At 38.6% G+C, this 15,562-nt stretch overlaps 1 protein-coding gene across 8 annotated transcripts in view; it reads left to right on the top strand.

The window, feature by feature from the left end:
- LOC139756800 (uncharacterized) overlaps positions 1–15,562 on the top strand; it is a 75,869-nt gene that overhangs the window by 7,771 nt on the left and 52,536 nt on the right. For 6 of the 8 annotated variants that reach the window (XR_011714440.1, XR_011714442.1, XR_011714444.1 and 3 more), the window contains exons 4-7: positions 492–727; positions 3,551–3,747; positions 7,231–7,616; positions 12,787–12,950. Coding sequence is in view for 2 of the 8 variants with exons in the window: in XM_071676603.1 (XP_071532704.1) it covers positions 492–727; positions 3,551–3,747; positions 7,231–7,616; positions 12,787–12,950 (983 nt within the window). In the remaining 6 variants the exon portion in view is untranslated. The remainder of the gene's footprint in view (positions 1–491; positions 728–3,550; positions 3,748–7,230; positions 7,617–12,786; positions 12,951–15,562) is intronic. The other 2 variants (XR_011714445.1, XM_071676604.1) reach the window with 1 other exon arrangement.

Raw genomic sequence — 15,562 nt, 5'->3', positions numbered from 1 at the left:
GCAGAGGTACCTAACAAAATGCAGTATTGATCAGATAGCTGATTGATAAAAGATTGGGATGGGTATAATCAAACCAGATGATTTACAGTATTCGAGGAAAGGGAGCTTGACTAATGTATGTAGTTTGTTGCAAACTAGTTACTTAAGTTCTTTCCCTATCCTGTGGCATTTGCAACCTGTAACTGGCTTTGGGTAAGGAAGGAACATACCAGTTTTCGGTGTTATTTTTAGTATTATGATACTATCAGTATCATAGAATTAATGTATATAATTGCAAGCTTAGAAAAATGCTAAACTGATTTTATTTTGCTCTCCATATCCCGTACTTGTTACTTTAGCTAACTGCACAATAGACTAGAAATGGGTAATGTCACTAGAACCCTTTTGATTATATTTCTTCTACATTTTTTTTCACTTATGATAAGCTAGACAACTGGATATATGAATTCTGTGCATAATCTCTAAGGCATGTGCTATCAATATGGTTTCAGATGATGGAAAGGAGGTTCCAGGCATCATGGCCATTACTCCTAGGGAGCAGGAGAGTGAGGAGAATTTGGAGGTAAATAAAGACTTACCAGAAGACAATGAGGATAAAAGTAGACATGAGGATAATGACCAGAAAGCTTGTCAGGAGGAAGGTAGCCAGCAAGAGTCAGGACCTCAGTTGCAGTTATCACCATCTGGACACTATTTCTTCCAGACCCCAGATGGTCAGATCATGCAGGTAATAGTACTGTTTACGAACTACTGTATTGTATTTTCTAACTTTTGCTGTGAATTTTAGTTATAGTAGACAAATAAGTTAATGGTTTAGAATGATCAGTAAAGGAATCCAGTTAGTATTTCCATCCATAAGTCTGTATCACCTCCCATTTTTGTTACTAACAACAAACAGCAAAAGCTACCTTGAACCCATATAGTAAACTCACCCATAAGGTTAATTTCATTCACTGTCTGTCAGTGCACAGTGAGAGGGCCATCCCTGGAGTAGATATTGGACTTTTTTCCTAAGGGCCTTTAGAGTATGGAGTCTAGATTTCCTGAAGGATGGATGTGAACACATGGTAAAAATCATTGATGAAATTTTGTTACTGCAAGGAACTGAAAGGGAAGGCACTGAGGATAAAGGATAAGAGATCTAGCAACAACTCTGGAAGTAACAGTGGGAGAAAATGATGCTTGGTGGTACCTAACTCATGGCAAGCCACATATTTTAAAAGAAAATTTCCTGTTGACACCTGTGGTTGTAGTGACTATATAAGGAAAAAGATGGGAGACATCTGAAGGGCAAAAAAAAGACACATAGCAACAAAACTATTATAGTGCACAAAGTTATATGCAATGGATGCGCGTGAAGAAATGATATAACGAGACTGGGTGGGTCCTACATGTGAGAGTACAGGAACACAGCTAATGTCAGATGCCACTGCACCACCAGTGCTAATGGTGCTTTTGGTTGAGAAAGGACACTTACCAAGGTGAGGAAAGTCAAAGATTGTACTATAGAAAGTAGAGAAGTGGATGAAGAGACCAGTTGAAGCAGCCTATATTGCCATTAAAAGAAACAGTAGCACTGAACCAGGTAGCCCACTTATGCATGAGGAGAAACAAATGGTGCTCTGTGACTGTCCAGTTTGCAGCTGGTGAACATGAGTACTGTACTGGTCAGGCAGTAACTCTTCTCAGTGTCCAGTTCCTTCATCCACCAGTTTTGGATGTAAGCATGTGTATCTTGGAATGTATCATCTGGTCAGATAAAAGATCAAGACTAACATAGCTTTTGCTTTCAGTTTTCATTGCTTTCTTTTATCAAAACCCTATTAATTTGGAAGCCAAAACGATTTGAGAGTAATCACCGTCTCACCTGCCAGACAGCCACACAAATCTCTTGCAGATGCCAGCACTACTTTCCTAAATACCTCCCATTCCCTACCTACTGCCTAAGTTTGCTTACTCTCATCTTTTGCCTTTCTACACTCAGTCTCTCCTGATATTTCTTTGTATGGGTCAACTAACTTACTTTCACCACTCTCATTGCATTTATGTTTCCTTTTTTCCCAAAAACTTCTAAAAATGCTCACCCTAACCTCCTTGAGCTGCTCCACTCAGCCATTCACACATGCAAAAGTTTCTTTTTTGTATGCCTGTTAATCTGTCAGTAATCTGTTGATGATTGCTGACCATCTTTTCTGCTCACATACGTATACTTGTGTATGTCTCTCTTTTTAAGCCAGATATTCCCAATCACCAGTCCTTTTTCTACACACAACTCCACAGGCTGTTCATCATTTCCATTCATAATACTGAATGCAGCATCCCCCACCCCCCATTTATACCCTCAGCTACCACATTACTTACCTTCGCACTCAGATCATCCATCACTAATACCTGATCTCTTGCATCATGACTGCTGACACTCTGCTGCTTCCAAAACACTTGCCCCGTATGATTTTTTTCTCATGGCCAGGGGTATAAGCACTATCTTTCCCAATCCATTTTCATGTTTACCCACATTAATCTAGAGCTCACTTCCTTACACTCTGTTGCACACTCCAACCATTCCTGCTTCAACAGCAGTGCTGCTCCATCCTTATCTCTTGCCATCTCACCAACCCCTGACTTTACTCTTAAGACATTTTCAAATAATTTTCCTTCTTTACCCATGAGATTTTTTTCATTCAGAGCCAGATCATCAAGGTTTCTTTTGTCAGACTCACTACCCATCTCTCCTTTCCTCTTGGTTGATTCACATACATTTAGACATCATAGCCTGAGCTTTCAAGGTGGATTAGCACCCCATGCTTGGCTCCTTATGTTCCATTGTTTAGAAACTGAAATACAAGAAGTAGGGTTTCCAGCCTACCATTCCTGCCCCCTTTAGTTGCCTTCTATGACTGCTAGAGAATACATAGGTAGAATGCTTACTTTTAGATTCCAGTCTGTCATTTCATTAAGGAAATTTTTTTCCTATTTTTTGATGTACATATCAAGATGGCCAATGCACCAACATATTATTATTGATTTTATGATAAGTTTGTTTACTTAAAATGTTTGTCTGTTAAAGTGTTATCAATCAAACATCAGGGCATATGAAAATCTATGTCTTTGATACCTATATCCTATAGGAACTCCCATCAAAAGGGTGGTCATGACAACCAAGTCATTACTTATCCATATCCTTACTTGCATCCCTCACAAATGCCATTCCATGCATTCTCTCCCTATTTCTCTCCCTCCAGTACTCTTCCACTCTATTTCCCGACATCAAAATCTGTTAATATGGAAAGACTTCATTTGCTCTATGTGTCACAAAACACATGAAAAGGCTTTCCATATTTATAGGTTTTGAATTAATGCGAATTTGAATTAATGGGACAACTGAGTATATGATGTATTCCCATGCTATCTAATTTAGCCTAGGATTTTTATTATCCAAAACAGTAGTAAACCACTTAGTTGTGGTACATGGTCTATTTTGCAGGCAGTAAAAGGAAATAGGGAAATGCTGATAAGGGCATCATTCTGAGTTGCTTGATTTTCTCTCCAGGTCTTGGGATCCTTAGATGAAGATGTCAATGAGGGTTCAATACTAGAAGAAGCTCAGGCTTTAGTTGTTGGTAACAAAAGTAATGGCCAGTGTGAAGGAGCTGATGCAGGAGTGCAAATCTTTGTTGTTGGCAACAACAGTGGTGAAGATGTTTTCCTTATCAATGCTCCTGATAGAGACATAGAAGATGAGTCTCGGTGAGTAAATCTTATGTCAAAATTTTTGTCTTTCTTCTCTAGAACTTTCCTGGATTTTTTTGCAACTGAATTTATTGTAAATGATCAGATTGTAGCGATATGATCTCACAAATGCATCACTCATATTGCAGCTCATCTGTTAAGGTATGTTTATTGTTATCATCTTGTTTCATAATTTGTATTAGCTTATACCATGCAGAATGCAGGATGTGAATCAGATGAGAATTTTGTACACCAGATCTTAATCAACCATTTGCAATGTATCATCTTTCATATGTAATAATGAATTGGCATTGAATATGGAGGTGACAATATTGAGTATTAATTTCTTCGTGCAGGACTGTCATTTCTGCCTACCATTTGCATGAGGAAAGGACTGTTTGACATTGTTCACAGATGTTTGAGTCTAGAGAAAGGGGACACAACCACCCAGCATGATTACTAGTAGGTTAATGAGGCCTCTAGGTAACTCCAGTAACTCATGCTATTTTGGTTGCCATCACTGGCCAGCCAACAGTGCTTATAGAAATCAATTTGTAACAAGAAAGCACTAGCCTCAGTCAAGGATGTTAGTACCCTGTCATGTTTGTCTCATTCAAGGATAGTAGCACTGAAAGGGTTGATGATGGAAAGATTATAGGAAGAGGGAAAGATTAAATTTGGAAGAGAATTCCACACTTTTGCTGTATAAGGAAAGAAAGGCGTATCATAGGCAACACCTTGTGTGACTGGTGTTCTCATGGAAAGTATGGGGTTAACAGCAAGTTGTGTTATAGAGGTCCTTGTCAAAGGCTAAGAGACATGTAGACAGCTTGTGAGAGCATTGGCTGAAATAATACTTATAGAAGAGAGAATGATGAATCATCTTAGTGGATGGAAAGGTACAACAGTGATGGAGTTAATAAGGCAGAAGGCTTCTTGTTCCACTGTGGTTAAGAGAGAGGTAGAAGAAAACTCGCATCAGATATTTGAGCAATACTCTGTACTAGGGTAGATGAAGCCCATATAGATATGGGATAACTGCTTACAAGAAAAATAATTGCCGCACCTGCATATCACCCCCATCCAGCTTTTTTGGAAGCAGTTTTTGCATTGTTGCATTGTTCATTATATGGTGTTTCCATTTATAGAATAGAGGGTAGATGAAGGCCATATAGATATTGGATAACTGCTTTCATGAAAAATGATTGCAGCACCTGCATATCCCCCATCCATCTTTTGTGGAAGCAGCATTTGCATTGTTCGTTATATGGGAACAATCATATTCTTCTGTTGGTCAAGTTGCTTGTTATATTCAGTCTTACCCTGACCCTAAAACTAATCACATGGCTTTGAAACACACCAGTTTACTTTAGTGCATGTTCTACAATCTGTGTGTAAGGACAAATGCTTGGCATCCCAGAAGGCAGACCACAAGAACAAGAATATCATATGTATATTTTCTTATTAATTACATCTTTGTGTGCCATTTCCTGTTGAGTGAGTTAGCACCAGGAAGAGATGAATAGCCTTATTCCCTCATGTCCTGTCTTTAGCTGGCCTATATGATGCAATGAAACCAGATCCCCCTATCATCAGCCATAGCCCACAGATCTTTCACTGGTTTTTCCTGACCACTTCATATGCTCATTGACAGCATGTCTTCCCCTGTATATCACATCACACCAGCTCAGTCACCCAAAGTGCCAAAATTGGCATATCAAGGGAGGGTGAGAGGGTGGATATGCCAAATTAGAAGAGATAGAAATAAGATTGTGGTCAGAGGACCACAAGGGGCTGTTGCTAATCCCTGCTGAACTTACCTGAAGCAGTTTAGACTTCATGCCATTGCAGACAGAACTGTAATTACTTTGTGGTCAGTGTTATTTTGGTGACGTGATGAAAAGATCTGGTGGGTGATTCTCTGTGGAACCCATCTGTGGCTTCTGGTTTCTGCACCAAAGGAGAACTGCACAGTAGAAAATTTCTACCTAAACCTCCTGGTAATTTAGAAAATTACTGCTGGTTTAGTGTAATCAGGAAAACATTCTGTTGTGGTAAATTTGAGTGTTAATATGTAAGCCTGGTTTTGAGTATGCTTGTGATAGGATGGTTTCATGAATCCTTCATTCACATATGCCTATACTTTCTTTATTATTTTTCTATGCAAGTTGACTTTCATTTACTGTTGCTGTGTCTAGTGTACTTGATAATAGATTGTGTAAGTACATTTAATACTCTTCTTCACTGAGGATTACCTTCTGCCAAAAGCCAGAATGTACAGGCACTGTATTATCTGTATTGAGATCATTCATTTTACTAGCTGTCTACTTACACTGTAGGCAGGAACAGTTTGGTCTACCTTTGGTGGGTAGTTGAGCCTGAGTCTTATATTCTTGTGGGATGGAGGGAGCATAACTGCATTTTGTGGATCATAATTTTTCAAGGACTGGTCATCTCAACACCCTCATACATCCTTTTTACACACAGAATTCAGCAGGCCTATATGATGTGCTGGGGACTCGAAGCTTTCAAACATAGACTAAACTCCAGTCTCATTTTTTGGCCTTCCTGATTTTGACATTGAAGACCCTTTCATCCCCCCCCCCCAGTAGATGTGAATTACATGAGGCATTTCTTGGCATTGCCGACACCTTTGATCTAAATGTGAAGTGTTCTCACTCCCAGAAGGATTCAAATGTAATTAAACAGGCTTCATATCATTAATTTATCCATGATTCAAAGCACACACAGCATTCTTTATCTCTTGCTCATAAACCTATCCACTTCTTTATTGATATGATTTTCGCTCAAGGACTTAGTGATTATGACTTCGTTAGTTTTACACAAACACATGTAGGTGTGTGACCATTTGCTGAATGTACATTCTTTAGATTACTTGATTTAAACTACTTTTATACATGTCTTCCATTTCCAGCACTAGTGAGTTAGCACCAGGAACAGACTAAGAAATGGCCTCATTCACTCCCATCCACTCTCTAGTTATCATGAATAATGCACCAAAACCAGAGCCCCTTACGTTTAGCCAGACCCCAAAGACCTTTCCGTGGTTTCCCCCAACTGATTCACATGCCCTGGTTCAGCCCATTATCATTATACATATCAATATTAGAGAGTAATATATTATGAATATAATAGTGTTCTTCAATACATACATGATAGGAAAAGAAGTTTTATTTGTGCTGAATTCAGTTTGTAAGTTTTCTAATTCCTATGTTTGACATGAAAAAGTGATCAAGTGTATGCAAAACGTGAATTTCACTGTACATCTTCCCAGCTCTGTTATTTAAACTCATGATACTTTTTTGGTATTGTATTTGCTTATAGAATCTTAATTCATTAACTGCAGTTTTTTAACCCCCATTTTATCTCTCTACTACCTGCATAAGAGAACATGTCTATTTTCTCATTTGTTTTCCATGTTGTATATCATATGATTTCCAGAAACTGTATCTCATTTTTTTATATAATTGGTTGTTTTAGGAGTCCATTCTCAGTATCATCAGTGATGCTCAAGAATGATAATATGACAGAAGTTGACCAGGAAGCTACACTGGTAAATGGACAAACACAAGCTGTTCACACACTGACATCCAAAAATGTCATGAATAGTACCCCAGAGTTGGATGCTGTACCAATATATCATCAAGAAGATAAAAACAGCCAGGGAATATTTTTGAAGGATTCTACTAAAATTGCTGGCTTGGAGACATTGAAAAGTTTGACAAAAAATACAAGTGGAGATACATCTATTCAGATGTCTTGTGCACCGTCAGTATCTACTAAAGATCCTTTACTTTGTACTTTGCCCAGGAATAAACATTACATACGATTAAATTCCAAGACAAAGCCAAAACTGCCACTTAAAGGTAAGTTTTCCAATAAGTTTATTCTGCAATGTGGTTTCTTAAACAGAAAACATGATTCAAGCTGATTCTGCTCAAAACATTAGGGTCTCTATATCTTTTTGCTTTTTTAGCTGCAACGACGCATTCATTGCCAATTTTCATTATGTTCACTTCTACTAGTTGTTAGTCTCCACAAAAAAAATCTGATGATTGCCATTTATATAAAGGCTTTCATATATCATATTTTTGGAACGAAACCTTTAACTCACACATGATAGGGATATCAAGCCTTACTTACCTCAAGCAGCAGGGTACTGTACAGTCTTAGAAGTCAGTTGTCATGATTTAACTCCCCATTCACCTTATGATAACTGAAGGGTGCAACTTTTTCTTGTCTTTAGTGAGATCTTTGCTACATTTGTTCCAGGTTGTTTTTTTCTAAAGTGATTAACCATGCATCCTGAAATGTTGTCTAAGTAAGAAAAGACACTTTTTCTTGCTTAAAAGCAAAAAATGTGTCTGTAAGCAAGATTTCAAGACATACTGGCAAAGCCAAATTCACCATCCAGACACTTTTTTTCTTCCTTCTGATTTCATCCTTCCCCAGAAAGGTGGATCTGGTCTATCCAGGTAAACCAGTAAGCCAACTGATAACCAGATGAAGTATGAGTGCTGAAAATCCCATCCCTATCAGATTATCCATTGCTTTGTTGATCTTCGTAGGTCAACCAGACCCAGCTTTTCAAGAGGGATGATATTACAAGGAAGAAAAAAAGTGTCAGAATGATGAACTCAGTTCTCAACAAAGATTGTCACCGACAAAGATTACATATGAAGAATAAGAGCTGAGCTACAGTTGCAAGAAAAATGTTATGGAATTACCCTTGTCAGAAGAGATAGACAAGGGGATACATAATCATAACCTTATGCTTTCTGAATTAATATAATGATGTTCATAATCATCAGCTTTTTAAAGTAATTAGTAATAGATTCACTGAAGCAGTGGATCTTAATTAGTGGTACACATAGCACTGCTGGTATGCATGGGTTGTATACTTAATTTTAAAAGTACCTTTTTTGAGTAAAAAGGAAGATGAATATGATTTGCAACAAATTTTCAAGTGCTCTACAGTCACATGATTCTCTCTTGAAGCCATACAAACCACATAATGTAGATGACATCATTGAGACAGACAGACACAACAAAACAGACCACAGTTGTACTTAATGCACACAAAATTGTAGCCATATAGTGTCCTGAAGGGCAGTGTCACAAGACTGCTCAGTAACATTGTTGTGATCACTTGCTAAACCTGTACCTTACTTTCTGTATCCATATCATCATGCTTCTAAATTTTCTCCCTGACTTCGCAGTCAGTCTTATCATCATCAAGTCAGTAACGATACAGTTTGCTCCAGTCAAGGTTAAAATTTTTTTGTGAATAGTTTGCTTTTTCTGTCATTTATCTTACTTTTATACTTTTATCTTAAAGACCAATATTCTTTCTGTGTTCATATTGCTTATTTCTAGTGTATGATTTTGATATGGTACATTTGCTTGCCAGCAAGCTAATATCATTGGTAGACATGTCATGAAGATGCTTTGATTTGATTTCTTTTTTCTGTTATGTGATAACATCTTATGAGAAAACATGCTTTGTTAATCTTTCATTATAACTGTTGTAGTTTGGTATCTATGTATGTTTTTGTAAATGTATATACATTATTATGTGGTGTGAGGTGGTTTGATCGAGTAAGTAATGTAAGGGTAAGAGAGATGTGTGGAAATAAAAAGAGCGTGGTTGAGAGAGCAGAAGAGGGTGTTTTGAAATGGTTTGGGCACATGGAGAGAATGAGTGAGGAAAGATTGACCAAGAGGATATATGTGTCGGAGGTGGAGGGAACGAGGAGAAGTGGGAGACCAAATTGGAGGTGGAAAGATGGAGTGAAAAAGATTTTGAGTGATTGGGGCCTGAACATGCAGGAGGGTGAAAGGCGGGCAAGGAATAGAGTGAATTGGATCAATGTGGTATACTGGGGTCGACGTGCTGTCAATGGATTGAATCAGGGCATGTGAAGCGTCTGGGGTAAACCATGGAAAGTTCTGTGGGGCCTGGATGTGGAAAGGGAGCTGTGGTTTCGGGCATTATTGCATGACAGCTAGAGACTGAGTGTGAACAAATGGGGCCTTTGTTGTCTTTTCCTAGCGCCACCTTGCACACATGAGGGGGGAGGGGGATGTATTCCATGTGTGGCGAGGTGGCGATGGGAATGAATAAAGGCAGGCAGTGTGAATTGTGTGCATGTGTATACATGTATGTGTCTGTGTGTGTATATATATGTGTACATTGAGATGTATGGGTATGTATATTTACGTGTGTGGACGTGTATGTATGTACATGTGTATGGGGGTGGGTTGGGCCATTTCTTTCGTCTGTTTCCTTGCGCTACCTCGCAAACGCGGGAGACAGCGACAAAGCAAAATAAATATAAATAATCTCTTTTTAAGCCAGGTATTCCCAATCACCGGTCCTTTTTCAGCACATAAATCTACAAGCTCTTCACCATTTCCATTTACAACACTGAACATCCCATGTACACCAACTATTCCCTCAACTGCCACATTACTCACCTTTGCATTCAAATCACCCATCACTATAACCCAGTCTTGTGCATCAAAACTACTAACACACTCACTCAACTGCTCCCAAAACACTTGCCTCTCATGATCTTTCTTCTCATGCCCAGGTGCATATGCACCAATTATCACCCATCTCTCTCCATCCACTTTTAATTTTACCCATATCAGTCTAGAGTTTACTTTCTTACACTCTATCACATACTCCCACCACTCCTGTTTCAGGAGTAGTGCTACTCCTTTCCTTGCTCTTGTCCTCTCACTAACCCCTGACTTTACTTCCAAGACATTCCCAAATCACTCTTCCCCTTTACCCTTGAGCTTCTTTCACTCAGAGCCAAAACATCCAGGTTCCTTTCCTCAAACATACTACCTATCTCTCCTTTTTTCTCATCTTGGTTACATCCACACACATTTAGACTCCCCAATCTGAGCCTTTGAGGAGGATGAGCACTCCCTGCATGACTCCTTCTTCTGTTTCCCCTTTTAGAAAGTTAAAATATGTATGATAGCTAGAGAGTGAATGAGCAAATGAGGCTATTCTTCATCTCTTCCTGACAATACCTCGCCATCTCAGGAAACAACAAACATATATGTTAGAAAAAATTGTATATATAAGGGTGATTGGGGTAAGGGGTCAATTGGCATTATTTGGTCACGTGATATAAGAGTTAGGCTAGCAAACTTGTTGGATGTGAATGTGCTGAGAGAACCAGTTTTTTTCCCTACATTTGGGGGCTCTAGTCATAGACAAAAGTACACATTATGGATGGACCTTGATTGAAATATAGACAGTTTAATGAAAGGTAAAGTTGAAGTATATAGAGACTTTAATGCAGGGGAAAATTTAGAGTTTAATGAAGGGGAAAAAGAAGAGAGAAGGGAGAGCATTTATGAATTTTGGAGGAAGTGAAAGACATGTCTTTTAAAAGTGCAAAATCAAAGTTGATAGGAAGGACATGAGAGGTTAGAGTTCCAAAACTTAAGGTGTAGGGAAAGAAACAGTTATCAGAATGACCCACCTTTGATTTGCCAACACCCACACAGTAATCATAGGATGCAGCGGCTTGCTAGGCATTGCATGGTTTAGCTAGTGGTGAGACCACACAACCAGCCCTCTCCTGGGAGCAAAAACTATAGTAATACCTATAGAAAAAGGAAAGTGAACCATCATTGCAGTGTAGGGCAAGTGGGTCAAGTTTTGAATTTAGCCTGAGAGTTAGTAACTGGGACTGCTTTCGACCATGTCAAGTAAGGATGCAGAACTAGAAACATTCCAGATGTGAGAGTAGTACTCCTTACAAGGACAGATAAATTCTTTGTTTAAATGGAGCAATAGTTTGGAAGAAAAGAAACTTCACACCTAAACAGGACTCCCAGTTTATTTGAAGCATACTTACTTATATCCATAATGTGGGGATTCCAAGATAGAGTGGATGTGACTGTAGGATCAAGTATGATCATTGAATCAAGAGGTGGAATTACAAAACCATCAAAGGAGAGAGGAAGTTGTGAGGAATTTTTGACAGAGAGATGGGTAGAAACCACATCTTGGAGGCATTACACTTAACCAGATTACATCTACCCCACTGGGTTATCCTGTCCAATCTGAGTTTATTGAGGAAGTTGTGTTGAGATGAGTTGCGATTAGAGTGAGAGAAGGGGGAGCAGAATTGAAGGATATGCAGGATGTTAGTTGTCAGCATATAAATGCATTTGGATATTTGTAGAAGAAAGGAAACTGTTGATGTAAAGGAGAAGGGCAGAGAAAGTTCTTAGGAAAGTAGCACTTACATGTGTAGGTGAATTGTTGAGTATGTGGAAGTCATGATGTGACCACATGAGAAAGAGTAGTGAGTGGATGGATAAGGAAGTTAGACTGCCAGTGAAAGTGATAGGGAGAAAATTAATGCAATTTTGTGTAGGGCCTGGTTGTGGATAGGGGGCTGTGGTTTTGGTGCATTATATATGACAGTTAGAGAATGGATAGGGCAAATAAGGCCTTTTTTCATCAGTTTATGGTGCTACCCTGATAATGCAGGAAATGGTAGTCAATCATAAAAAAAACAGTTTGACTAGTGGAAATACGTAGAGGAAAATCAAAAGTAGAGGAATGGGATGAGGAATTACATGTATTTCAGTAGATTGCTTTGTGGTGGAAGGCAGTATGTCTAGTATTTAAAGTTGGTAGATAATGAAAAAATATATATCATGAATGAAAATAGGAAAGGGAAAGTTTGAAGCAGTGAAGGGCAGCAGTACTGGATTAACCACAGTGCAAGAGATTGCGGCATAGCAATCAATGGTGAATGATGTGAGTTTGAAAACGTTTATCAAACGAATTTGAGGTGCAGTATGATAGTGAATGATTAGAAGATTCATCTTTTGGGAAAAATATTTTTCTCTTTTACTGTTTCATTTCCATGCATAAGTGGGATAAGTTACTTTTTCTCTTGGGTTGGATATATTCATACAGAGAATGCATATATCACTGTTTTCTTATAAACCATAATAGAGGATTATATGATTTTTCTGTATTTTTTCTCAATCCAGCAGTGCAGATATCTTCTAATACTCTTGGAGAGGGAACAGTTGTACATACGGACAGAGGAGAGATGATTGCCCACAACTTATCATCTGTTGCAGAGTTCAGACAGACAGGACCAAATGGCCAGAAGACCACATTACAGAATATTGCATCTGCATGTGGGTCTATGGTATGTATGCAAAAGATAAAATGATTTATTGATGACACTTTTTCGATAACTCAATTTTAGAATTATCCTATTCTGTTTTTGATACTTCAGTGTGCTTGATTACTTTTACTTTTTTTTTTGAAAAATGGGTATTATTAGCTTAAAAGTTGTTTATTAACAATGTAATGGTTAAATAAGTCAGAGATCATGAAACATATGAAGATTCATTAAGAACAGATATGTTTCAGAGATTTTTTTTTTTTTTTTTTTTTTTTTTTTTTTTCCCAAAAGAAGGAACAGAGAAGGGGGCCAGGTGAGGATATTCCCTCAAAGGCCCAGTCCTCTGCTCTTAACGCTACCTCGCTATCGCGGGAAATGGCGAATAGTATGAAAAAAAAAAAAAAAAAAAATGTTTCAGAGATGAATTTTGAGAAAATATATTGGAGAGAAAATTTAAAGAACAGTGGGAATTAAAAACAAAATTAGAATTGGCAAATGTATTCTGTTTTGACATGGTGGGAGGTAGGAAAGACAATGTGAGTGAAGAACCTTTTCTCTATGAGATGGTTTCCCAAGAGCATGAGAAATTCCCTGGGAATACTCAGGTCAGGATTCAGCCTGCATCTTCATAATTCAGTGAGAAGGCAATAGCTTTCTTTTTGTGAATGACCAAGGTGTTGGCAGCTATTGCTTATAGAATGGGGCTGGTCTTGCCCCATCAACAACCACCATTGGCCTGTTGTCATTGACCTTCCCCCCAACAGCTACCAGAAGCTCACATTTTATGGGTTACAGGCATCTCAAAAAATGAGGGGAAGGCAGAACAGGATATGACAAAGAAGATTCATATATAATGATGCAATATAAGAGATGAAGGCCATTTGATATGGCAGGACTTAATGTGGATGAAAATGACAAAGTATGCAGGTTTTGAAATTCTAAAAACATTCTATCTTGAAGGTGGTGTCCCATGAGCATGAGAAATTCCCAAGGAATACTCAGATCAGGATTTAGCTTGCACTCTCATTGATTGGTGAATGAATAACCAAGTTAACTTCAGCCAATGCTCATATGTTGGGGCCACACATGTCCAGTATGCAACCACCACTGGACTGATGTCATCAGCCTACCCACCAACAACCACCATGAGCTTATATTTTGCAGATGACAGGTGCTAACCAAAGCTGGCCACCAAGGTCAGGAGAAAGCATTTTTGGAAAAAGACGGGAAAGGCAGAGCAGGATGCAAATACTAGGAAATATTGCTCTCGGTACAATGTCTCAGAGGGAAGTGGTTTTTCACTTCTAAAAACTTTCATTTCTCTCTGCACAGTTTATTCCTTTAGCATGCCTACATGAAGGAGAAGAGTAAAAGAAAATCTTTTAGATATGAAATAACCCCAAAACAACAATACCCTTAATGTCTATGTGAAGGAACTCTGGAACTGTTTTCTTGAAAGGGGAATCTCAGAACTACACAGGGTAGCATTGCCATGTCTAAACTAAGGTACTTTGGTGAAGGTGGAAGAAGAGTGCTAAAGATCTCTTCATTAGATTTCCTCCAATAATAGCCCCTGAGAAAGCAAAGGAATAGGCTCTTTAAAGAAACTTCCAAGAAGGGATGAAAAAGACTACTTCTAAACTTGACATATTCTCCAGCAAAACTGTGGTTTTGCCTGTTCTAAACCCATCAATGGATGGTAAAAGACCAGACCTAGTGTTTGGAAACAGTGAAAAATTTTCTAATTTTTCTCTGAAAGCCCAAAGGTTATAATGACATGAGTCGAAACAAGATTCTGCGTAAGACGAGAACAAATTGAAACATCGGTGAAGGGGGCAAGTTGGGAAGTGATAGCAAGTAGTGAAAAAGTGAGAAGTAGATGGAGTGAGTATTTTGAAGGTTTGTTGAATGTGTTTGATGATAGAGTGGCAGATATAGGGTTCTTTGGTCGGGGTGGTGTGCGAAGTGAGAGGGTCAGGGAGAATGGTTTGGTTAAGAGAGAAGAGGTAGTGAAAGCTTTCTGGAAGATCAAATCTGGCAAGTTTGGATGTTATTGCAGTGGAATTTATTATAAAAGGGGGTGCTGTGTTGTTGATTGGTTGGTAAGGATATTCAATGTATGTATGGACTATGGTGAAGTGCCAGAGGATTGGCGGAATGCATGCATAGTGCCATTGTACAAAGGCAAAGGGGATAAAGGTGAGTGTTCAAACTATAGAGGCATAAGTTTGTTGAGTATTCCTGGAAAATTGTATGGGAGGGTATTGATTGAAAGGGTGAGGGCATGTACGAAGCATCAGATTTGGGAAGAGCAGTGTGGTTTCAGAAGTGGTAGAGGATGTGTGGATTAGGAGTTTGCTTTGAAGAATGTATGTGAGAAATACTTAGAAAACAGATGGATTAATGGATCTTGAGCAGGCATATGATAGGGTTGATAGAGATGCTTTGTGGAAGGTCTTAAGAGTATATGCTGTGGGAGGTAAGTTGCTAGAAGCAGTGAAAACTTTTAACCAAGGATGTGAGGCATGTGCACGAGTAGGAAGAGAGGAGAGTGATTGGTTCCCAGTAAATGTCAGTCTGTGGCAGGGATGTGTGATGTCCCCATGGTTGTTCAGTTTGTTTATGGATGGGAT

The sequence above is a fragment of the Panulirus ornatus genome, chromosome 23, assembly GCF_036320965.1.
Source record: "Panulirus ornatus isolate Po-2019 chromosome 23, ASM3632096v1, whole genome shotgun sequence".
NCBI classification, from domain to species: Eukaryota; Metazoa; Arthropoda; class Malacostraca; order Decapoda; family Palinuridae; genus Panulirus; species Panulirus ornatus.
Note: the sequence above shows the minus strand (reverse complement) of the source record. Positions and strands in the feature narration are given on the sequence as shown.